At 44.0% G+C, this 24637-nt stretch overlaps 4 protein-coding genes across 12 annotated transcripts; 2 read left to right on the forward strand and 2 right to left on the reverse strand.

Moving 5' to 3' along the window:
* The first annotated feature begins 560 nt into the window (after positions 1–560).
* On the forward strand, positions 561–2041 carry LOC127763796 (GDSL esterase/lipase At2g04570-like). Its single transcript, XM_052288588.1, has 2 exons — positions 561–1109; positions 1178–2041. Exons 1-2 carry the CDS (start codon positions 675–677, stop codon positions 1880–1882), a joined length of 1140 nt encoding a protein of 379 aa, XP_052144548.1. The 5' UTR covers positions 561–674; the 3' UTR covers positions 1883–2041.
* A 570-nt stretch (positions 2042–2611) lies between these two features.
* Positions 2612–6392, forward strand: LOC127761928 (GDSL esterase/lipase At4g26790-like). Of its 2 annotated transcripts, none has more exons than XM_052286261.1 (3): positions 2612–3065; positions 4671–5172; positions 6010–6392. In XM_052286261.1, the coding sequence occupies exons 1-3, from the start codon at positions 2664–2666 to the stop codon at positions 6204–6206; spliced, it is 1101 nt and encodes a 366-aa protein (XP_052142221.1). In that variant the 5' UTR covers positions 2612–2663; the 3' UTR covers positions 6207–6392. The 2 variants fall into 2 exon arrangements, with proteins under 2 accessions (XP_052142221.1, XP_052142220.1); XM_052286260.1 differs by having other exon boundaries at positions 4671–5167.
* Positions 6393–7510: 1118 nt separating this feature from the next.
* On the reverse strand, positions 7511–16454 carry LOC127762447 (uncharacterized). Of its 8 annotated transcripts, none has more exons than XM_052286967.1 (4): positions 15564–16454; positions 10000–14725; positions 7933–8766; positions 7511–7782 (listed from the first exon to the last, which is right to left on the reverse strand). In XM_052286967.1, exons 2-4 carry the CDS (start codon positions 10003–10005, stop codon positions 7747–7749), a joined length of 876 nt encoding a protein of 291 aa, XP_052142927.1. In that variant the 5' UTR covers positions 10006–14725; positions 15564–16454; the 3' UTR covers positions 7511–7746. The 8 variants fall into 8 exon arrangements, with proteins under 8 accessions (XP_052142927.1, XP_052142928.1, XP_052142930.1 ...); XM_052286968.1 differs by having other exon boundaries at positions 10000–13578; positions 14626–16454; XM_052286970.1 differs by having other exon boundaries at positions 10000–12277; positions 13462–16454.
* Positions 16455–16590: 136 nt separating this feature from the next.
* On the reverse strand, positions 16591–17644 carry LOC127762449 (ethylene-responsive transcription factor 3-like). The gene has a single exon (XM_052286971.1). It carries the CDS (start codon positions 17480–17482, stop codon positions 16883–16885), a length of 600 nt encoding a protein of 199 aa, XP_052142931.1. The 5' UTR covers positions 17483–17644; the 3' UTR covers positions 16591–16882.
* Positions 17645–24637: the final 6993 nt, after the last annotated feature.

Genomic DNA, 24637 nt, shown 5'->3' on the forward strand with positions numbered 1-24637 from the left:
CCAAACACACCCTCAGGTTTCAGCCCATTTGTTATTATTAATAAGATTTATGTTCAAATTCTTTTGATATTTTTGAACTTTTTAAAATATGATTTTAAGATGAAATGCTCAAAATTTTAATTTTTTTATATGGTTTTCAAAGTGATTTTTAATTTTGCAAGCATTTGGATTAATATGATATGTTACAAATTTATTTTTTAAAAATATAGTTTTTAAGTGATTTTTTATTTTACAAGGATTTGGATGCGGGTCTCGAGCTTGTGGCATGGCTAAAATGTTTATTTATACATTCTAAATGAAAAGCTACATGGTTAATTTTAAATTTTCAAAAAAAATAAGAAAAATGTTCTGTTCATTAGTAGTACTCTGCTTGGCGGCTTCCTTTTGATCATTTTGCTGTCAAATTCCTCCGGAATTCTCGTGAAATTAGTCAAATTACTTTCCAAAAAACCGTCCTAATTAATGTAATCCTGAACGATACGACGAAGAGCAAATGGAATGGAAAGCTTCCAATGCAGTCTCCATCAGTAGTTGGCCTGAACCCGGTAAATTAAGCTTGCTTCACCTCTCTTCCCCGGCCGGTCTCCGGTAGCTCGCCGACCTCTCCAAAAGCGACTCATGGCGAGCCAAGAAAACCTGCACGCCACCAGCGAGCTCGCTCAACGATCGATCCGATGCGTTCGCCGCGTGATCTTGTGGTGGCGGTCGCCCTCTTGCAGCTGTCCGTCCTCCTCCTCCTCCTCTCCGGCGAGCCGGCGGCGGCGGCCGGCAAGAGCAAGGTCGCGGCGATCATCGTGTTCGGCGACTCCACGGTCGACACGGGCAACAACAACTACCTCTCCACGCTCGTCAGGAGCGACTTCGCTCCCTACGGCCGCGACCTCCAGCTCGCCGGCGCCGGCGTCAGCGGAAGCGGAGGCGGAAATGGCCGGCCCACCGGCAGGTTCTCCAATGGCCGCCTCGCCGTCGACTTCATCTCCGAGGCGTTCGGGCTGCCGCCGCTCGTCCCGGCCTACCTCGACCCGGCCGTCAACATGAGCAGCCTCGGCGCCGGCGCCTGCTTCGCCTCCGCCGGCGCCGGCTACGACAATGCCACCTCCGATCTTTTCGTAAGCCTAAAAGGATTGCTAGCTTAGCTCCACTTTCATGGTGTTCTTGGCTGATATCCATGGTGCAGTCGGTGCTGCCGCTGTGGAAGGAGCTGGACTACTTCAAGGAGTACGCGGCGAGGCTCCGGAGCTTCCGGGGAGACGACGACGCGGCGGCGGCGGCGGCGGCGGCGACGCTGTCGGAGGCGCTGTACATCGTCAGCATGGGCACCAACGACTTCCTCGAGAACTACTACGCCGTGGCGCGCGGCCACGCGGCGGAGTACTCGACGGCGGCGGCGTACGGCGACTACCTCCTCGGCGTCGCCGAGGCGTTCGTCCGCGAGCTGCACGCGCTCGGCGCACGCAAGGTCGACCTCAACGGCCTCCCGCCCATGGGCTGCCTCCCGCTGGAGCGCGCCACCGGCGGCGCGTGCACCGAGGAGTACAACGCCGTCGCCGAGCGCTTCAACGCCGGCCTCCAGGACATGATCGCGCGGCTCAACGGCGAGCTCGGCGGCGGCGCGAGGATCGTGTACGGCGACGTGTACGGGGCGGTGGCCGCGGTGCTCGCCGACCCGGCGGCGTACGGGGTGGAGAACGTGAAGGCCGGGTGCTGCGGCGTGACGGGGGTGTTCGAGATGGGGTACATGTGCGGCGCCGGCGCGCGGAGCCCGCTGACGTGCACCGACGCGAGCAAGTTCGCGTTCTGGGACGCCATCCACCCCACGGAGCGCCTCCACCGCGCCATCGCCGACGCCAAGATGAACACCACCCTCCACGTCTTCCTATGAACGCAACCACGTGTTTATAGGAGATGTACTTGATAGTTCAGCGATAAGGGGTGTGATTTCAGCCCTAAAGTCCCGTGTTCAATTTTTAACATGTTCATACTTTCTTCTTAAAAAAATATTTAGAGGGATGTCTCTCCCTTCAAATCTTGTTTGTTTTTAGCGCGCAAGCAAGCTTCTGCGTGCTGTGAACTACTATTCAACAAGTATACCCATTCAACACGATGATGACAATGATTAAATAGTAGGCATATCAATGCAATATGCTTAACATTTTTAGTTAAGTTTGTTTTTTTAATTGGATCTTACATATTTGTACAATGATATTTCATATTAATTTATGCTGCTATTTTTTTTCATTTTTTTATCACTATTTAGGTGGCCAAAATGCCCATCTCCTTAACATCAAAAACCCAAAAATGTGATTCTTTCGTTGGAAGAAAATAGAACAATTTAGAATGCACGAAAAGGTCCTACTATTACACATTACTTTTAATCTCTCTCTAAGTCATTCAAAAAATCAGTTTTTTTAATTAATTAGCTGTAAGTGTGTAAATCAACCATAACAAGCCTGTCCAGTAAAGCTACGCTCACATTACGCTGGAATTCATATTGCACTGTAGAAGAGTTGATACAGTGTCTCCCACTGAACGGCGACCACAGCTCACCTCGCGCCTGATCTATTTATTTCCACAACAAACACGCATGTACTCACTCTCAGTGTCACTCACTTCACTGCTTACACCGCGCGACGCGTCACACACGTACGTAGTAGCTAGCTGCAATGGCGTCGCCGCTGGTACGGCTGCTCCTCCTCCTCCTCCTCGTCGTCGCGGCGGCGAGCCGCGGCGCGGCGTCGGCGGCGAAGGCGAAGGCGAAGGCGGCGCGGGTGACGGCGGTGATCGTGTTCGGGGACTCGACGGTGGACACGGGGAACAACAACCAGATCGGGACGCCGCTGCGGAGCGACTTCCCGCCGTACGGGCGCGACATGCCCGGCGGCGCGCGCGCGACGGGGAGGTTCGGCAACGGCCGCCTCGCGCCGGACTTCATGTCGGAGTCCCTCGGCCTGCCGCCGCTCGTCCCGGCGTACCTCGACCCGGCCTACGGCATCGCCGACTTCGCCCGCGGCGTCTGCTTCGCCTCCGCCGGCACCGGCCTCGACAACGCCACCGCCGGCGTCCTGGTAATAATTAAAGCAAAGCTACACCACCATCATCACTATCAACAATCCTCAGCAAAATACTTGCAAAATTCACACGCCCATCAAATTCTATATGAAATTCTTCCAAAGAATCAAATGCGTGCTGACCTTCCTCCGTCCGTTTCATATATTGCAAGTCATTTTGACTTTTTTAAATTAAGTCAAACTTCTTTAAAGTTTGATCAATTTTATAGAAAAATTGACAATATTTATAGCATTAAACTAGTTTTATTAAATTTAAGATTGGATATATTTGATAGTTTAAATGTTAAAAGTATTACTATATTTTTCAATAAATTTGACCAAAGCTAAAGAAGATGATTGGGTTAGATAAAAATCAAAACGACAAACGGAGGTAGCAATACACACTGTGCATTGCAACTCGCAAGTATTTCTAAGAATCAAATAGTAGTACAACATTATGCACTGCTTCAAAGAACCAAATACAACATTATGCATGCAAGTTATGAAAATCCTTTCCAAAGAATCAAATGCAACAGCATTGTGAATTGCAAGTTATGGCTTTTCCAAAGAATCAATCGCAGCATTATCATTGCAACTTGCAATCTAAGAAAAATTCAGACTTGCCGTTTCTGAATAATTGTACTTTGCTGGAGTCGTCTGAAAATGTCTGCAATTTAAGGCAGTTCGTTCGACGTTAGGTCTCGTTGTTAAAACTTAAATGCATTGGGACCCAAATCTCTCTTTCCCGGGCACTGTTGCATGCACACCACTGTCATCACCTGTAACAATGAAAAAGAAAAATGGCTGTACGTTTTCAGTATTCAGTTATCTTTCGATGGCTTGTCTGAAGAACGCACATAATGGGCATGTGTTTCCCTGCTTTGTTCTTCGTTTTTCTGCAACCACTTGTGCCGGCATTAAGTAGGCTAGCTGGATTCATCCGATTGCGTCTTCTAGAGAAGAACTGTCTTGATTTGATTGCCTAATCATGGTAGGGCATGTATGCAGTTCTGAATTTATTATTAAATCATCATTAATCCAAGTAGGAATATTTCTCTGAGATTGTCTCCTGCTGTGTAGAGCTGCTCACTGGAGTAGTACATTTCTAGATGGTTTCCGACAAGTATACTATGTAGGGTTACAGCACTAGTCTCAGTGTTGATTGATGTTGTCTCAAAATAAACAAGATCTTACTGTTGTTGGATAATACTCTTACTGTTTTACAACACTCTAGTTGTGTTGATTGATTCAATGACTCCTACATATAAAGTTAAAATATAGTAATAGTAATTAACTAGGTGAAAACTATATTACCAATGACTGATTCTTGCAATAAAACCAGTACTTAAGTTTTGACCCAGAGAATCCAGCAGCATTGCTTTTGTTTCGGTTGTCCCGGTCCCAACCAAAATCGTATGCTACTACTAATTACAACGAGAAGTACTCCTGCATCCATGCAGATGCATGTGACGCATTCACACTCTCTTCTCCAAATCTCACCTGCTCCAAATCTCATCTGCCAAATGCATGTTCATAATCAGAGCTCACCTCGATCGATCGAATTCATGGCGATCGATCTACACAAAAGTGCGAAATTAATTGACGCGCGCGTGTTCCGATTAGTCAGTGATCCCGCTGTGGAAGGAGGTGGAGTACTACCGGGAGTACCAGCGGCGGCTGCGCGCGCACGCGGGCGCCGCGGCGGCGCGCGACGTCGTGCGCGGCGCGCTCCACGTCGTGAGCATCGGCACCAACGACTTCCTGGAGAACTACTACATGCTCGCCACGGGGCGGTTCGCGCGGTACAGCGTGGGGGAGTACGAGGACTACCTCGTCGCCGCGGCGCGCGCGTTCCTCGCCGCGATCCACCGCCTCGGCGCGCGGCGCGTCACGTTCGCGGGGCTCTCGCCGATGGGGTGCCTGCCGCTGGAGCGCACCGCCGGCGCGCTCCTCGGCGGCGGCGGCGGCGGCTGCGTCGAGGAGTACAACCGGGTGGCGCGCGAGTACAACGGCAAGGTGGAGGCCATGGTGAGGTCGCTCCGCGCCGAGCTCCCGCGACTCAAGGTCGCCTTCATCCCCGTCTATGACAACATGCTCGACCTCATCACCCACCCGGAAAAGTACGGTGAGTCACCTCCTTTATTATAAGTCAGTTTCAAAGTCAAACTGTTTTAAGTTTGATCAAATTTATAAAAAAAAATAGTACTCCATCCATCCACAAAAATTAGACATGTTTCACGTTTGAGTTTTTCTAAATAATTTGTTCCTATTTGTAGACTTTATGCATTCAATACTTAAATGAAGAGATAAATTAAATGTTTGATTATAACCCAATGAGTCATCTAAACACTCATTGATTGCATGTTTGCATTCATTCCTTAATTTTGTAATATCCAAGATAATTTAATTTCTCTTTGGTCTTAGTGACAAAAGTAATAGACATAACTTTTGTGGATGGAGAAAGTAACATTTTCAACTCAAGATAAATTTATTATGAAAATATATTCAATTATTGATTTAATAAAAGTAATTTGATATTGTAAATATTATTATATTTGTCTATGAACTTAGTAAAACTTAAAACAGTTTGACTTTAACCAAAGTCAAAATGACTTACAATAGGGAGTAGTAAATTGTATTTCGCATTGGATAAAGCATATATTGTTTCATTTGCTTTTCACCAGTAGTAGACTGTATCGAAATAAATTTTAGTTAGCACACCACGATACGAGAAAAATTATGGTATTTGAAAAACTACCTTGAGGTATCTAGATTTTACTCTGAAAATTTTAATTAATACTAGCTAAATGTACTAAATTTTACACTAGAAAATATGGTATCTTCCGTTAATTACGAGAGGAAGGCACATTCTATTCTCATAAGAACACGAAAAATTATAGTGAGTTTTGCTTAGGGGGCTCGGCCAGTGACCCAAGTATATTGTAATGTTTTGGGGAGGTAGGGCTGGAGAACGTGGAGGAGGGGTGCTGCGCGACGGGGAGGTTCGAGATGGGGTTCATGTGCAACGACGAGTCGCCATTGACGTGCGACGACGCCAGCAAGTACCTCTTCTGGGACGCCTTCCACCCCACGGAGAAGGTGAACCGGATCATGGCGCAGCACACGCTCGACGTCTGCTACCAGCAAGGCGTCCTCTGATCCATCCATCAGATTATCTGTAATGCGTAGGATTTGTACTGGATTCTTGACGAGAGAAAAAAATCGATAAATATATGGCGGCACATCATCATGGTCAGAAACCCCTAGATCTCAAATCAATGGGAAGAATCAAATTTGTATTGCATTTTTTACCGCATTAAGTTATGGTTTGGTTTCTGGGACCCACATGCTGACAAACACAGTCAAGTTTCCATGTCAGTAGAAACCGCTTCCCAAACCATCGAAGGAGTAGATTTGCACTGGTTTTAAAAGTTGTGAAGACGTTATACCCGGTTTTGTGGTTAAGGAAGGTGATTCGAGAGCAAGAGATTAGAGTAAATTACACCCACGGTACAACAACTTAGCAGGTGGGTGCGATATAGTACAAGAACTTGAGAATTGAACATCCGAACATCCGAGTACAACAACTTAATAAGTGACTGTGTTCTAGTATAAGAACTTAATAATTTAGTATTTTGGTGTATCAACTTGGCTAAACATGTGCAAGGTGAGTTTTTTTTCACGATGTCAATATGCCATTACATAGTAATCATACGGATATTACCTTATAATATTGAATTTAATCTTTAAGAATTATACTACACATAGTAGTACAATTTACATCCAATTACCTTTAAGATTTTTTTTGTTTTCTTCACCTTCTAAAATATCAACCAAAAACAATAATTTCTACATCTAGTTTAATTGGATTTCAGTTATTAGTTATTAGGATAAAAAATAAATATACTTATACAAATCCGTGCTAGTATATTATCAAAATTAGTACTTAAAAATTGAATTTATATAAAAATGCTCCAAATAATTAAGTTGTCACATAACCTTTTAACTTATTGTATCAAAATCGTACCTACCTTGCAAGTTATTGCATTTATACGATCACTTATAAAGTTCTCATACTAAATTGCACATACCTATCAATGTTATTACACTAGAGCACTCATTTCTCAAGTTATTGTACTAAATTACACCCACCTGCCAAGTTGATGCACCGTGGATGTAATAAGGGAGTCAAAATAGAATTGTTCCATCGGTCAAGACCACGAGGTAACCATGGGCTTAGATTCAGGGTCTGGTGATTTTCTCAGAATTTGAAGAGGCCCATGGGCCAAAATGTGGCCGTACAGGAGAACAATCTTTCGAGTCTCTGCAACAGAAAACAATTCGATGCTGGTGATAAAAGTTCACAAAATTGCATAAGAAGTTTGGTCAGATTCACCGTTTCACTTTCAAAATGATCTGGTTTGAGCGAGAGGATAAGATTGCAAAGGGGACCACACGCAAAATTTTCCGGATGTCTAAAATCAAAATTTACAATTTCCACACAAGAATAGGCAGGTAAGTTACATGTGCCAATCTCATCATATTGTGATTTGATTTGTGCCAGGGGACTGTAATAAAGAACAAGAACGAACAAATTAATTAATTACACAGTACATTTCCTGTCGGAAATACGTATACGATTGGGAGTTTTACAGTAATTAATTAAGGTCGGATTAATAATACAAATCCAGCTTCTGCATCACTCCCTCACCCTAGGGAACATGCACCTGTACACCTGCAATTCACAAAGCATGCAATTTTTTTTTTAAAAAAAAAATGAACTCGAAGAAGCAAATGAATTACAGAATTAAATAATTAATTAACTAAAGTTGCAAATGAATTATTAAATTAGATAATAATCAATTAACTAACTAAAGTTACGTGCCTTTGATAAGAAGGAACTCTTCTCGGCTTTTCTCCGAGGATGCCGCGCCGGCGCCGCCTGCGCCGGCGACATGCGCGGCGTGACGTCCGGCCCGGCGGCCTTCGCAACCTCCCGGTGCCGCTTCACCTTCTCGAACTGCACCGTGAAGCCCTGCCCCGCCGCCGCCGCGTTCTGCTCGTCCCACACGCCGAACTTGGGCACGGCCGATGCCGCCTTCGCGGCGCGGCTCACCTGCGGCAGCGCGTGGCGCGGCGGCGACGCGGCCACCCTCGGCTGCGCGGCGTGCTGCTGCTGGTGGTGGTGGTGATGCATCTGCGGCGGCGCCGCGTACGCGCCGGCGCCGGGGCCGCCGTACCCGTAGCCGCCGCCGCCGCCACCGCTGTTGCTGTTGCTGCTGTACCGCGGCTGGTACGGCTTGGGCGGCGAGAACTTGCTGCCGCGGCTGCTGGCCTCGGACGCCGCGCTGCTGCCGTTGCTGCCGCTCCTCCGGTGGTAGCCATTGCCGCTACGCTGCGACGCCGGGTAGTGGTGGTGATGCTGCTGCTGCTGCGGCGGCGGCGGCGCCCGGTGGTGGTGGTGGTGGTGCGCCGGCGGCGGCGCGTGGCCGTGCCCGTGGCCGTGCGAGCTCGGCGGGCGCGACGCCGCTTTCCTGCTCAGGTTCTCGTAGTGCTCGTAGGGATCGAACTCGTAGTCGTCGTCGTGCGTCGCCGGCGCCGGCGCCGCCGTCGCCGGCGTGGGCGCGGTCTTGTTCTCGCGCACCTTGTCGAAGAAGACGGTGTAGCCGATGTTCTCGGCGTCCCACGATCCGAATTTGGGCACCACGGGGCCTTGTCCCTGCACGAATCTCGAGATGAGATTAACCATGCCATATAACAACGTAATTTAATTTCACCATGAGAATTTTTTTTTTTACTCTAACTTTGTTTACAAAATCCAAAGAAACTAACTCGGTCCGTTTTATAATAGCTGGCACTAGACAATATTCATTTTGGAACTTTTAAAAAATATTACATACACTAAAAAATTGGTGTCATGTTACTAAAGTGAGGTATGTCCTATATGTGAACATAAATATGTGTACTCTGGTTTACCAATTTAAGGGTAAGTAATAGTCAAAGTATAAATGAGAAAGCAAAAGAAAATGATCAGTTATTAAAAAAAAACGAAGGGAGCATAACTTCCGACCTCTCCTAATTAAGAACAATCACCATATAAATGTACGAATACGCGTCTCATATGCTAAGTCAGGTGAAAAAAAGGGAGAATAAACACGAAAAGCCAACTACTAGTCCAACATCCAGCCAACTCCAGTCTGTACAAATGACCCTATTATGTCGTTGTCATTTCCAGCATGAGTCTCCTTGACGTCTACTAATCGTCTAAACCAAGCAAAGGCCAGCCAAATTTCTTTTTCCTCTCTCTTTGCCATGAAGATCTTAGCACGGATCATGCTGTCATAGATTCATAGTGTCACGCATGCATGTGCAGTGCAGCCGGCTCAGAGCATCGCATGTTCAGATCCGTCAGTCCAACTCTGCCTAACCCATCCATCTGTCCATCCATAATCCATTGCCGTGACTGTTGTGCAGTTATGCATGTTACCAACTTGCATCTTGCACATGGGGGTGGTAGTAGTAGCCTCGCCCAACTCATGAGCCTAATTTGATAGTAATTGGCTTGAACACAACGACACTAATCGAGTAATTTGAGAAACCTCATAGATCTTCCGGCTAGCTCCACAAGGTGGTGAACTAGACGATCTGAATTCGAAGCCTAACCCCTTCTAATTATTTGATATTAGATCATTCCCTAATATTTGCTTTTTTTAATCGAGTAATTTAAAGAAAAATGATGGTGATGGTGATATTATGTGCAGCAATCATGGGCACACCGTAATTGGAGCAGAGAAAGAAGAACATCTCACATGATCAAGCAAGAATGGATTGGGAGTACCATTTTCATGTTTGGAAGCAATTGAACGATTCTAGATGCAGAGACAAGCATATGCAAATGCAATCAACAAACAAGAAGATGAAGATGTAAAATTAATCAGTTAATTGTACTCACAGCCATGAAGTACTATGCTGCCTGCTGAAGAAGAAGAAGAACCGATCAGGTGAAGATGAAGGCCTCTCCTTCTTGGGCTGATTGCTCTTCTCCTCTTTCTCTCTCCCTTTCCTCTTTCTCAAGAGGAAAGGAGAGAAGAGAAGAGAGAGAAAGCAGAAGCAGGCAGGAATGATGGCAGGACAGGACAGAGAAACCAGGGATGGTTTTATGATTGGGGTTCAGAACTGACAGCCTCCCTAAATTCCTAATTAAAGGAGATCACCCAGCTGTGTGACTCTGTGCAAGCAAAACTCAACAGGGTGGCAGCTGGAAGAGAGAATGTGCTGCCCTTGCCCTGCCTGCCAGTGTATGTACCACTGCCTTTATGGAGATAGAGAGGTGTAACAATAACAGAGTTGCAGGTGAAGGAAACTGGAAAGGCAAAAGAGAGAAGAAGAACAGCTCAAGCCTTTAACCTTCTACCTACCTACCCAAGGACATGGTGGTTGTTTGTTTCTTGAGTTGGCTTCTGCTTTTGCAACCCTCCTCTCTCTCTCTCTCTCTTCTCACCTGGTCCTTGCAGCATATGAACATGCAAAGTGCAGTATTTTAGGCTTTTGGTAATGCAATCATGTTCATAAGGAGTTGTATCTTTGGCAAGTTGCAAGGTATGAACAGCACCTGGTTTTGTCCTAGGGCAACAGGTTTGTTTTACTGGACTGAACTTGAGCTACTCATGCATAGCATATCTTTCTTTTTGTTCCTGTGTGCTGTATGCAATGTCAAGATCTCTGTCAGATAGGGTTGTTTGTTCAGACTGAACAAAACCTTTTCTACCCCAATTGGGAGTATTTCTCAGCCATTGGATGAAAAAGAAGAGTGAACGTGCCTTGTTCAAAGATAACAAAATGAGGGCGAGAATTCAAGAGCTCAGATCTTCTCAAGTCAGGATCCAATGTTCTTTGTTGATTGTTTTTACACAAACTTTGCGTATTCTTCTTCTGCTGTGCATTTCAGATGACCACATCCGCCAAAAAGGAAAAAAGAGCAAACACATATCGTGCAATTTTGCATGGTCTCTCATACTTCGAGTATACTCATTCTTCATCCAGATTTGTAGCCAGAAATTGTTTTTTTATGGACAAAAGGAGTACATCTTTCAGCAATGCTCTCATGTTGTTGGTGCCATACGAAAGCCAGCAGCAATTCGTACCCGTTCCGGCACGAATTGGGAGCATGTTTCTCAGCCATTGGATGAAAACGAAGAGTAAACTGAACCGAGCCTTTGCTCAAAATAACAAAACTAGGGCAAGAAATTCAAGATCTGAGAGCCTCACAAGTCTTGATCCAGTGATCTTTTTCTATTGTTTTCACACAAACTTCACGTATTCTTCTGCTGTACATTTCAGATAATCACATGTTCACATCCACCAAAAAGAGAAAAAAGAGCAAATACATATCGTGCAATCTTGCACGGTCTCTCGTACTTCGAGTACACATCTTTCAGCAATGCTCTCATGTTGTTGGTGCCATATGAAAGCAAGCAGCAATTTGTACCCATTCCGGCACATCAAAAGCACTGGCAGTACAGACCACATTAGCTGGCTCACACATTTCATCAAATAGCTGATGCATTTAAGATATCAACACAAACCGGAAAGCGACCAAATTGCAAGAGAAATTTAAGAGAAGCAAGCGGACGCACCGCCTGTGGCTTGATGATGATGCAAAAGAAAGAAAGAAAAAATCTTGAAATGGTGACCTCAATAGGGAGTGGACATTCCATCGTTATTTGCATGCCATCCAAATGGTTATGAAATTTTTTTTAAAACAAAATCAACTAGATATATTAATATGTGATAGATTACTCCACAAGCATAGAAGTTAAAATTCAACTTCTACAAGTTGCAACAAAAAAAAATTAAACTATTGCTATTTAATGTATATCCACCGTTAAATTTGTTTTTTTTTTTGCAACTTGTAGAATTTAAATTTGACCTTGCATGTTTGTGAAGTGATTTATCACACATTAATTTATTTTGTTGATTTTTTTAAATTTTTTCATAACCATTTAGATGACGTACAAATAACGAGAGGGTGTCCTCTCGAGAATTTAGAATAGTTTCCTGATCCCAATAACTGAAAGAAGCTTCATTACGAGCGCCCATGATCGATTATTATAGCCGTCGCCGTCGTTGTCGCCGGAATTGCACACCACCGGCGCGACATCAGGCACATGGGAAGCTTTGCTCCTGCGTGCTGGTGAGCAGGCAGTGACGCGCAAGATCTGGAGCAGCAGCTGAAACAAAGGAGCAGAGAGCAGTAGTCAGTTTAATCCAGTGTGTAAAAAAGAAGAGAAGAAACTAATCAGATCATCATCAATAAACTAATGGCAACAATGTCGGAGCAGGTGCTAAGATAAAATGTTAGTATAATAGTGATAGCCATTAGCGCAGCTAACTCTGCACAACAGCACAAGCGTCCAGATTATCATGGAAAAAACCTGGAATTGTGCACGCAAGATTTGCGGCACCTTTGGTGGCTAGCTTCATGGTTTTCTTTAGCTTTCTAGCAGCAAATAGCATCGTGAGGTATATATATGTTCAGCAATATCAAGGTTAGCTCCAGAAACTAACAAGATGATATTAAAAAGAAAGTAGTACTGGACAGGAGAAAGTATGGAGGAAAACAAACTGCATCATTCATTCAGATACACGCATTTAAAGGAATGAACAGAGGTCACCAATCACCATATTCATTTTTATTTAAATAAGTTGCAACAAAACAAAGAAGGTACAACAGAAAATGGTACTAATCACTAGTGTTATACATAATGCCATAAGACAAGCACACAGGGAAATAGCCAAATAGGTCATTACCATACTTGTTACCCCATAATCTGCTCATGTTGCATTTTACTACTGGATAAACAAGTGGGTAGTCAGTGGCCGGGTCTGTTGGAACTAGTGCCACCAATAATACCTAAAATGATAAAGAAACCAGGGGCATGTGAAACCAACAATCATTGAATGCCCCAATAGATTTAGATTGTGAAAAGGAGAAAAGCAGATCTCAACAAGAGAAATAAGAGAAGGCATGCAAAACTGATGCACTAATATCACTGTAACTCCGTATGGATCCCAGAGTCACCAAGCAAAATCAAACCAGTCAGGGTTAGAAATGAAATCGGGCAAATGCAGTGATGAATTTACTCCATGATGAGCATAGCTGGGAATATTATGGCAGAAAATAGTCATCGAGCTATTTCTTTAATCAGTCATGATGCAATAAGAGGCCAAAGAAAATGTGACTAACAATTCATACAATGGGAGGCAATCAAGTATATTTAGCATTTTAGCCAGACAAATATAAATAGGGGCCCAACATGTCAAACAACTTAAGTCATAACTCATAACCGTAAGGTATATTACATCTTTGCACCAGTCCTTAGTACAGGGGGTGTTTTCTTCTGTTTCGCCTCACCTTGTCCTTGCCCATGATTGCACCATTTGGCTCATGGAGTAGATTAGAGTCCACTCCAACTTGACTATATTCATACTCATGCTATCACTGAAGCACACCTGGATAGATCAATTCTCTCTGGAGGCATCATCAAATCAATAAAATAAGACATAATGAACTTGAGCACGAAAAGACAAAAACAGAAACCCAAAGCCATCATCAATCAAGACAAGCAATGGATGCCATACAGTAACAAGACAGTTAACTTGAGAAAGAAGAATAGCACAAATGTACATTTCGTTTTTACATATTGCCTACCACACATGCTAAATTACACCTTTTCTCAAGATAAATTACATCCAAAGATCCAGATTTTAGAAGTGATTCTAATCAGGTAAGTGCTTTTTAACAAACCAGTTTCCATTTTATCCTCACAGCTATCAGCTATGCTTCTTCCCAGAGAGAGGTTTTCCAAAAGTGAATCTGCAAGCTAGGAAATCAATCGTCATGATATATTTCCCAGTCCACATGACTTGGTACAAGGAACCTGAATCTGTCTATAATTAATAGTTATTACTTCTTGCTATCAGTATCACTGTCCAATAGTATGTGAGGAAACAAACACTACCATGCTCAATAATGCCCTTAAATCTAATTGTCATGACATATTTCTCAGTCCTCAACTCATCATGACTTGGTACAGGGAACTTAAATATGTCTATGAAGAATAGTTATTACTTCTTGTTATCAGTATCTGTCCAATAGTATGCGAGGAAATAAACACTACAATGCTCAATAATGCCCTTAAATCTAATTGTCATGACATATTTCCCAGCCCTCAACTCCTCATGACTTGGTACAGGGAACTTAAATCTATCTATGAAGAGTAGTTATTACTTCTTGTTATCAGTATCACTGTCCAATAGTATGTGAGGAAATAAACACTACCATGCTCAATAATGCCCTTAAATCTAACCAGGCAGCTGGGGCAATGGAGTACCGAAGACTATTGGACATGCAAGCACAAATATGCAAAGCAGAACAGAAAAGTTAAGAAAACAAATGGTCCAGCAAATACTATCCCAAAAACATGTTTTTAGTGAATTGCACTTTACTCAACCCAGAGTTCGGAAGAATCGTCACCAGTTCAGAGTAATGTGTAAGTGTTTAGAAAGAAGCACTCACAAACAGATCACATGCATCAGTTGGTTCCAATATCTGCTGTACAGGCCCAAATCATTCTCATTCCCATTGGACTTCTACCACTTTGTTGGCAACAATGTTTCTGGTTTTATCCAATAGTAGATCAGCAGGATTATTAGTTCACGGTATGTCAGGCAAAACATGAAGAAAGGATAAAAGAAGTGCATGACTGCATGCTAGTTTTACCACTGGGACCTCAAAAATATAAAAATGTTTTCCATGTTAATAGCTACTATATAATAAGATGCGTTCACATGATATCTGGACTACTTTTTCCTACCATAGGTTCTCACTGGTGATGTTTAAAGATCAGATGGACATTTCCTATTGAACAAGAAATGTAATCATGTAGATAACTGCATAATAATTGACCAAAGTTAATAGCAACATAGAAAATTTTGATAACCTGAAGCTACAAGTAGAAAGTATATCGCGTGTTAAAGATTAACTTACATTATTAGGTAAAAAAAACCAGAGTGCATCATGCTCAGATTCTGATTAGGCGAATAGCATGATAATTTGCAAAGTCAATTATGGAAAACATGTCTACATTTTCATATATGCTACAATGGTATTTCCCAGACCATGTTTTCTAGATGACACTAAATATCCAAATTTCGCATAAATTGAAACAGTGGGAGCATTAAGAGAAAGGAGCCAGCACATTTTTGTTGCATCCCAACATAAATGATGAAATCAGAATAAAATGTTATCAATGCACACAAAAGAAAGGATAATGCAAACGGACATGAATTGATGATATTCAAGATAAAATCATGACTTGCATTAAAAAAACAAAGTGAGTTAGGTGCATAGGCATATTATACCCTTATATTTGTAATGGAACTTAATTATTTATAAGAAACTATCACCCCTGATATAAACAAAGTATCATGCAACTAACAAAACTTATTACTAACTTCATTTATGTAAGAATATTTCCTTGTCGTTTGCTTTGGTCAATGCCTCCTCCCATAAATGTAACAAGAGAACCCTAATAAGATTGCCAATGTTGCGCAGAAGAACAGGTATGAGGTTTAGTGGGAAAGCCTGCAAATCTGTGTAGGCATAAGATTTGACAAAACACAAAAACAAATGTTAGCTATATCATACAGAAAAGATTATTTGCAAAACAATGATATATTAGAAAAATACATGTTCCACATATTAGGCCACAACACATTATGTTACTAGCATAACTTTTCCACCTGCAAGAATTAATCCCGTTATCATCTTGACGCCAATGTCATATGGTGCTACAGGGCAGTTAACCTGAGTTTACACCACATAGAATCATCCACTTTTATGGGTGTGTTCGGCTGGTATTTTTCAGCTGCGGCTGCAGCTGCAGTAGTTAAGGATTGCTGCAGCTTGCAGCAAATTTCTGATGTAGCAGCCGCAGCAGCTGCAGCTTATATGGCTGCCCAACAGAGCCTATTATGGCTTGATACCCAATGAATCAGCTAATCAGATGCCAAATTATCCATGCTAATGGTTTTCAGCTAAATTCCAAAGGCTGCTGCATTATTTCATGCTGAAGGTCTTTATGTATTACCCACTAAATAATAGCTTCTAAACTTGGTTCATATGAATTTCTTTTGATCACACAAACATGGAATTATATGGAACATCCAAAGCGATCTTATGTTATAACACAAATTTAAAGCAAATGTGAAACTAGATGTAGGAACAACAGGTGTGGATCGACATAATAACATGTTAACAACACAAGCATCAAGGAAGCAAGACGATCTTATGCAGATCTAGATCATTGCTTTAACAGAACGAATTTCAGCTGTATATTTCTGGCATTTAAGCTTCCTGTTTGCTACAAGCCTTCTGACTATTCTAGTAAATAGGTGGGATGTTTCAAGCTTCCCAATTCCAAAAAGAAAGAAAAACTAAAAGAGTATAAAGGGTAAGAACAAGATGAGCACATGTAGCTAAAGATTGAAAATAAGTTACTTTAGCTGTCTGCTTCCTCACAGGAAGGAAGCAAGTAAAATGTTGCTATATTACAACAGCACAACCACAGCGAGCTGCTGCGAGACGCAGCAATCATCATCTATCGCCAGCAGCAAGCAGGCAAATACGCAGATCGGGCCACATTAATCATCATCAGATCAAGTAAACAAGAACAACACAAAGCGCGGAAGGATCATGTCGGCTACGAGAGAAGGGAAGAACCAAATATTTTTCTCCTTTTCCTCTTTCTCCAACGACCGGTGGGGTTGGGGGCTCAGAGCCGCAGCGCCGTCAGCCTCAGCTCCTCGTCGTCGTAGGCACAGCCAAAGCCGCCGCCGCCGCCGCCGCCTCCACCAGGAGGCAGGTTGAGGTCGAACTGGAACGGGAGCCGGCACGAGGGCGAGGCGGCGGCGTCCGCGCAGTCGTCGTCCACCACCGACGCCGACGACCCGCAGTCGCTGCGGCAGTCACCGTCGGGGATCGGCGGCGGCGGGGGCGGCCGCGGCGGGAGCACCGGCCGCGGCCGGGTGCCGAACGACTCGACGGTGGAGCTGAGGCTGCTAGTGGCCGGCCTGGCGGCGACAACAGCGGCGGCGGGGTAGGTGAGGTGGTGGTGGTGGTGGTGGTGGAGCTGGGGTTGGGCGTGGGGGAGGGAGAGGGGGAAGTTGGTCTTGGCCTTGGCCCCGCGCAGCGCCCGCGCCGCCGCGTCGTAGGCGCGCGCGGCGTCCTCGGCGGAGTCGTAGGTCCCCAGCCACACCCGCGCCTTCTTCGCCGGGTCGCGGATCTCCGCCGCGTACCTCCCCCACGGCCGCTTCCGCACCCCGCGGAACCTCGCCGCCTCCGCGTCCTCCTCCGCCGCGCCGCCGCGACGCATGCCCGCGCCAAGCTCGGGAATCGAGGAGATGGGAATCGGAATCGAGGCGGTGGGGATTGGGAATGGGAATTGTGAGGGGGGGAGGAGAGGAGAGGGGGAAGGTGGGGGTGGGGGGAGGAGTTAATTGGGAAGGTTTGCTTGTTTGTGCTGCCACCGCCCACGACGCTGCCCACCCGCCACCACCGCCACCGTCCCTGGCCGCGTGCCTCCTTTTTTTTCTCTTTTCTCAACCCTCTCTCCTCTCTTTTTCTTTCTCCCAGGCCTCTTTAATTCTTTTCTTTTGTTGTTGTTTAAAAGAAAAATTAATTGCTTTTTGGGTTTCTCTTTTGTTTTTCTTTTGTCTAAGGTTCTATTGTTGTTTAAAAGAAAATTTAATTGCTTTTTGGGGGTCTTTTCTTTTGTTTTTCTTTTGTGTAAGGTTAGGTTTTCTATGGACTACTGCAAGATGTTTTGATATTCCATGTGATTATTATTGCATGTTTATGTATTTATATTTTTTTATAAAGATATGGAAACAAGATCTTTCGCAATAGTAGCTTGCTGATACGACAAAGGGACATACTAACCAGCGGTAACACATTATCTCCATAATTTATGTGTAAATCAATTGACCAAATGCATCCCTCACTACTACAAAGCATCAAGTAGGTCCTGGAAGTGCTGAAACCGACACCAATAGATCTTTTCCCACTTTCGCGGGTTAAAATCGCAAAAAAACAACACCTTTAAACAATTATCGGTGCTGGCACTAAATAAAAACCGACACCTATTCTATAGGTGTCTTTTTTAAAAAAAGTACCTTTAATATATTATAGGTATCGGTTAATTAAAAACCGACACCTATAATATAGGTGTCATCGAGCCGAGCCGATAATCAGATGAGCCGACCGGCGGGCCCCACCATGACGAGGCGACAAGGAGATAAGTTTCAATCTCCTCTCTCTCTCGTCTCCTCCCTCTCTCTCTCGCTCTCCTCTCTGTCTCCTTCCCTTCTCTCTCTCCCTCCCTTCTCTCCCGTGGACGGTGGCTAGCCGGCGGAGGCGGCAGCAGCGGCCGGCGCCCTCCCCTCCGCTAGATCCGGCGGGAGGGTCGGCGGCGGCCGGGGAGGGGGATCGGCGGCGACCGGGACGACGTCAGCGGTGGTCTCCCGTCTGCGGCGGCGGACTCCCCACAAGCAGCGGCGGATTTTGTTTGTGATTATGATTGCAGTGGATTTTTGTTTGTTGATGATTTTTGTTTGTGATGAACAAGAACCGATGTTTTTTTTTAGATTTTTCGATTTCTTTTTTGGCTTGGAGGCATCGGCTCGAATTGAGCGGAGCTGAGCCGTACTTTTTTTTTTGTGATCCATACACCTCAAATGTGCCGATTCTTGAAGCTGACACCTTTGAGAGAACTCAAAAGTCCCGCCTACGATGTGTCGGTTGCCAAATCCGGCACTTATGTGTGGTTGGCAACCGGCACCAGAAAGGCCTTTCTCTAGTAGTGCCTATAGCATTTTCTCATATAGTGTAAGACATAGTAAAAGGTATAGAAAAATAAGGCGTTGTTAGTTAAAATACCCGCGCAATGTTGACGGAATCAAAAGACTATAGTAGACAACTATAGTAAACTTAGGTGGTGTTTATTTCTACTAAATATGAAGATAAAGTTAAGGGTGGAAAAAGCCACTAGCTAGTGCATGATTAATTGATTTTAATCATTACAAACACGAAAAATAGATTTATCTAATATTTTAAAACAATTTTTATATAGAAAAGTTTCGTATGAAATATAGTGAGCTATGGGGTCCACATGTTAGCCCTCTGAAAAGCTAGTAAGTTTTAGAAGATCTATTTATGTTCTATTAACATGGTATGTATGTTGGTGTTGTGAAAATGACAAGTAAAGGGCAAAAATTCCGGTAAAGAAAATCAATAAAGCTTAAAAGCACGTGTAATTAAGACACTAAAGACCTTAGGACGTCGCCTCTAAATTTTGTAACATTGTGTAATGTTATGAGTATGGAAAAACAAAACAGCAACTCATTCATGTATCTGCATGGAATAACTGAGAATTCGTGTGTGATCTATCCATGTTTTTGTTTGTTTTTTAACAAACTTGAAATGCGGTATGTTGGATCTGGACTTTTCCTTACCAAGCTTATAATAAGAAATCCACCAAACCGGACTTTTCTCCTTAGTCACACTCACACATGCCACTGTCGCGGAAAATAACAAATTAAGAGCAGTAAAGAAGGATAACCACGTTGAATCTATACACAAAATACGCAGTTAATTGGATATTCAAGTTGGCATAGTATGGTATAATAAATTTAAAGATAACATTTCACACATAGGTATAATACTATTGAAAGTATGTATCTAATTTTTTATATATTTTTTGTGATATTTACTAGTTGGTTTGTATGAAGTGTACATTGAAAATTTTGTGTGTATATAATACGTTCCCACTTTAACTACCTCTACTAATCTCATATAGTTTTGTGAAAATTAACAACCCCTTCCCCCCACCCCCACCCCCCAACAACGTTTTAGTACTTTACTCCTGTCCCCTCTTTACTACTTTACCCCCCATTGTCTTGTTTAGCCTGCCTCTTTTGCTTTCATCTCTTTTTTGCTTGCTCCATTGCTCGGTTTTTACCCCATAATCATGCCCACCGCCTTTCCATCCATCGTTAAAAAAAGTTTGGTTTCAAACAAAATAAAAAAAACGAAGGAAAAAAAAGAGAAAAGCACTAGTGCATCTACGGGCCTGTTCACTTTGATGCAATTTTCAATCTTACCAAATTTTAATAAAGTTGCTAAAAAATTGGCTATATTTAGTTTGCTACCAAATTTTGATAACTATATAAGAAATCCTGCTAAAATTTTTTGGCACGAAAGTGAACATGGCCTACATCTCTGACCTGAGAGAGATGTGAGTTGGGTTGGGTTGGGTTAGACCGACCGGGCGGCCAACCACCACCAGTCGATGCGACGACCAGCAGGCAGCAGCAAGCAGCCTGCCAACCCCACCAACCGATCAGCCGTGGATCGGAGGGAATAAAAGCCCCCGAGCTCATACGTGATCCGCCTCGTCGACGAACGACGACACATGCGTGTGGATCGATTCATCGATCGATCGGTGGATGGACAGATGCATGGAAAACCCATGCTGCTTGTGGTGGCGCTTTGCTAATTCGGTTTGTTTGTTGGGCTCGGCGTGCAGCGACGACCGCGCGGGCGGGCCGAGCGAAGCGGTGAATGTGGCGGGCGCGGATGGCAGATGATACGGGGGCCCGGCGGGCGGCGGGCTATCCCATCGTGTGTCCGTCTCCGAGCATGTTACTCTACTCCACTACGGAGCACGGGGGCGGGGGCGCGGGGGTTACACCAAAATCCATGGCTCATGATGCCGATCGGTGATGTGATGCGCGGTGTCGTCGCGCGTGTTATTAGGACTCCCTCCGCCCTAATATAACACAATTGGGATCCCCTTCACTGACATGTGGGTCCAAAGGACTGTGGGGCCCAGTGAACAGCAAAACTTAATACCGATGTGAAATACTCCCTTCATATAGAAAAAAGGCTAATTCTGGTTTCCGTGTCCAACATTTGATCGTCTGTTTTATTTAAAAAATTATGAAAAAAATTTAAAAGATAAGTCACGCATAAAGTATTAATCATGTTTTATCATCTAACAACAATGAAAATACTAATTATAAAAAAATTTCATATAAGACGGACAGTCAAATATTACACACGGAAACCCATGGTTTGTCTTTTTCTTAGGACGGATGAAGTATTCTATGTTTACGAATCTGAACAGCTAGAACCCTACTAACAACGATGTTTCTAGGATAAAGTCTTTATTAAATTGAGTGTTTATCAATAGATTTTTTTGAATTTTCTAAAAAGTTTAAACTACGATGAAAACCTGGAAATTAACTCTAAAATTTATATTTTATCCGTAACAACAACCAGAGTATCTCGCCTTCTGACAGGTGACAACACGAGACTTGAGTCTTGGGAACTCTGCGCCCAGTTAATTATTATCTTTATATTCTAAAATATAAGTATGTCTATGCTTTTTTCAAAAGTTTAGAAAACATGAAGATATATATGCTTACAGTTATAGGAGTATTTTGAAACGGAATTAGTATTTGCCACCTTAAACATTGAAATTCTCACCATGCATTTGTTTTGGGTTGGGAACACTTCTCCTAGCATGGAAAAATGAATAACAGATTAACATATGATTAATTAAATAAAAGCTATAATTTATTTTTTAAAAAAATTATATGACTTTATGAAAATAACTTTTATAAAGAAAACACACCGTTTAACTGTTGAGAATAAACATACCATTTAACCGAAAACTAAAAATTAGAATAGCTTAGTTGAGAACACACCCTCTCAATTTCATGTGACGCACAACGTTTCATTAATCTGTATGGCGATTGTATGTCACTAGGCTGATGAAAAGACGTGTAGCTTGAGCGTACAAGAGAAGGTCGATAGCGAGACACAATGGTGGAGGGGAGAGAGCGTGAACGTCTCTCCTCCTTTTGCAGAAGAAACACCGGGGCGGCGTTGAGTGATCAGTTGGTGAATGGCTCTCCTCTTTTCAAGCTCTCCTAATGATCATTCACCTGGGCCGTGCCAGACAAAAGCCATAGCAAACTTTACGTGTACACTACACTCGTTGAGAGCAAACCAAAGATGGCGTCGCCATCGTTGGATCAAAACTGTATGGACAGAGGATATGTTGTTAATGAGAACTTGAACTTGTTACTTGCCATGCTGGCTAAATAGCAGAATATTTCACTTACTTTCTGTTTGAGAAATACGACACAAACACAAGCGTTTAACCTCATTATCGACAGGTGAATCGTAAATACGACCATAAGTGTCAGATATAGGACTAGATTCGGGTGGGTTGGTTCTACCGAAAAACCAACCCATTGAGCTACGTTCGCTTCGCTATTTTAATTAGGAATGATATTTGACCATTCATCTTATTTTAAAAAATTACATAACTAATATTTGTTTTATTGCGAGTTGTTTTATCATTAAAAGTACTTCAAGAATGATTTATATCTTATACATTTATGTGAAATTTTTAAATAAAACGAATGATCAAATATATGTCCAAAAGTCAACGATATTATTTATTAATAAATAGAAGGCTTGTATTTTAGTAGTATATATGCTAGTTGCGAATATCAGGAGTACTATTCGACTGTTCGAGTGTTCGAGCAAGCTTACTTTCAGCCATTGTACCTAACTAGTAGTAGATACTGCAACAAATTTTGAGATGTATTTTTTCTCTAAGCATATGGGAGTACCCTTTTCCGGAAGGAAAAAGAAAACAGCTAAGAGAAGAAGAAGAAAAAAAAAAGAAATAAGTACACCGGAGGTCCCTCAACTTAACAGCGAGATTTTTTAAGATCCTTTAACTACAAAACAGAAATATTTACCCCTAAACTCACATAAACCGTGCACACAAGGTCCTATAGCAGTATACATGGGTAGTTTCGCTGACGTGGTATCTTAGTCGGAAAAAAAATAACGTGGGACCCACATGTCAGCTGCATATTTTTTTTTTCTTTTCCTCTCTTCTCTTCTCTCTTCTCCAGGCCGGCAGCGGGCGAAGCGGCGATGGGGGAGCGTGGCAGCGGAGCAGCGGCTGGCTGCTGGCGGAGCGGACGGCGGGTGAGCGCGGCGGACGGCGTAGGCGACCTCGGAGACGTTCGTGCACACCTTGTTGCGTCGGTCCTTGCTCCTGGACGCGGACCACACGATGCGGCCTTACCCCGAATGCAGTGGCCAGTGCGCCGACGGGCGTCGACTCGCTGCTGCTACCACCACCATGGGCAACTGGTTCTTGTCTTCCTCCACCTTGAGCTCCCTCTCACCCACAATTAACCGGAAAGGAGAAGAGCAAACATAAAAACAAGAAGCTAAATTCTATTCCTGCATGGGGTTTGCCAAGCTCAGCTCGCCATCCTGATGAGAGGAAAAAAAGATACAGTGGCCACAGGAACCCCACAGTTGCATGGGCAGAGCAAGCACGCGCACATAGAATCGCAGCCTGCATGGCCTTCCTCCTCTCAGGCGTCTCGCGGCTGCCGGTGAGAACACGGTTAGGTTGGAGAGAGGATCTGGTAGTTGATGCCCTTGCTGTTGTGCGGAGGTGGATGCGGCTGAGGAGCTCCTCTGTCCTCGAGAGCGGCGGTGGCTGAGGGGGCGGGCCACTGTGCGCGGATCCAGCCGCCCCCTCCCTCGGGCGCTGCCGGAGTTGGGCGGCACGGGCGCCAGCAACAGCAATAGTCGGCCTCCTCACCCACCCATTCCGACCGACGGCATTCAGGAAGAAAATAGAAGGAAACGGGGCGCCAACAGCCGCAGCCCGCCTGCCGCGCTCGCTCGCCCTCCACTGCTCTGCCCCCCGTCGCGCTCGCCCGCCGGCTCTCCGCCAGCGCAGGCCTCAGGAAGATAAGAGATAAGAGAGAAAAGAAAAGAGAAGAAAAAAATATGTGCAGTTGATATGTGGGTCTTATATATGTATTTTTAATTTTTTTTTCTGATTAGGATGATACATTAGCGAAACCAACCATATATACTGCCATAGGACCTTGTGTGCACGGTTTGTGTGAGTTTAGGGGTAAATATTTCTGGTTTTGTAGTTAAGTGATCTTAAAAAAAATCTCGCTGTTAAATTGAAGGACCTCTGGTGAACTTATTCAAAAAAAAACTCCCCCATCGATACGGCCCACTTTGACCGGCCCATTCATCTGGGCCACTAGAAACTGGAATAAGTTCACTGGTCATTCCTCAACTTTACACCGAGATTTTTCGAGGTACCTTAACCACAAAACCAAAAATCTCCACCCCTAAACTATACAAAACCGTTCACTCAAGGTCCCTAGGTAGTATATATGGGTGGTTTTGTTGACGTGGCATCCTAGTCAGCAAAAAAATTAAAATTAATATGTGGGGCCCATAAGTAAGTGAGACAATGTTGTGGGTTCCACATTTCTCTTTTTTTTCTTTCTCTTCTCTTCTCTTCTCTTCTCTCCGAGTTCTCTCGAGCAGGCGCGGCGACAGAGGGGGAGAGAGGTGGCCGGCGGCGGAGCGGGGACGGCGGCAGCGGGAGAGGGAGAGAGAGGCG

This window comes from Oryza glaberrima, chromosome 2, assembly GCF_000147395.1.
Source record: "Oryza glaberrima chromosome 2, OglaRS2, whole genome shotgun sequence".
Lineage (NCBI taxonomy): Eukaryota > Viridiplantae > Streptophyta > Magnoliopsida > Poales > Poaceae > Oryza > Oryza glaberrima.

What these genes read in the sequence shown, in the direction of transcription:
- LOC127763796 (XM_052288588.1), top strand. Translation starts at nt 675, where the DNA reads ATGCGTTCGCCGCGTGATCTTGTGGTGGCGGTCGCCCTCTTGCAGCTG. An exon ending in ATGCCACCTCCGATCTTTTC is followed by an intron (nt 1,110 to 1,177) that starts GTAAGCCTAAAA and finishes TCCATGGTGCAG; the next exon opens with TCGGTGCTGCCGCTGTGGAA.
- LOC127761928 (XM_052286260.1), top strand. Translation starts at nt 2,664, where the DNA reads ATGGCGTCGCCGCTGGTACGGCTGCTCCTCCTCCTCCTCCTCGTCGTC. An exon ending in ACGCCACCGCCGGCGTCCTG is followed by an intron (nt 3,066 to 4,670) that starts GTAATAATTAAA and finishes TGTTCCGATTAG; the next exon opens with TCAGTGATCCCGCTGTGGAA. An exon ending in CTCATCACCCACCCGGAAAA is followed by an intron (nt 5,168 to 6,009) that starts GTACGGTGAGTC and finishes TTGGGGAGGTAG; the next exon opens with GGCTGGAGAACGTGGAGGAG.
- LOC127762449 (XM_052286971.1), bottom strand. Translation starts at nt 17,482, where the DNA reads ATGCGTCGCGGCGGCGCGGCGGAGGAGGACGCGGAGGCGGCGAGGTTC.
- LOC127762447 (XM_052286967.1), bottom strand. An exon ending in AGAGTTCCTTCTTATCAAAG is followed by an intron (nt 7,783 to 7,932) that starts GCACGTAACTTT and finishes TGTGAATTGCAG; the next exon opens with GTGTACAGGTGCATGTTCCC.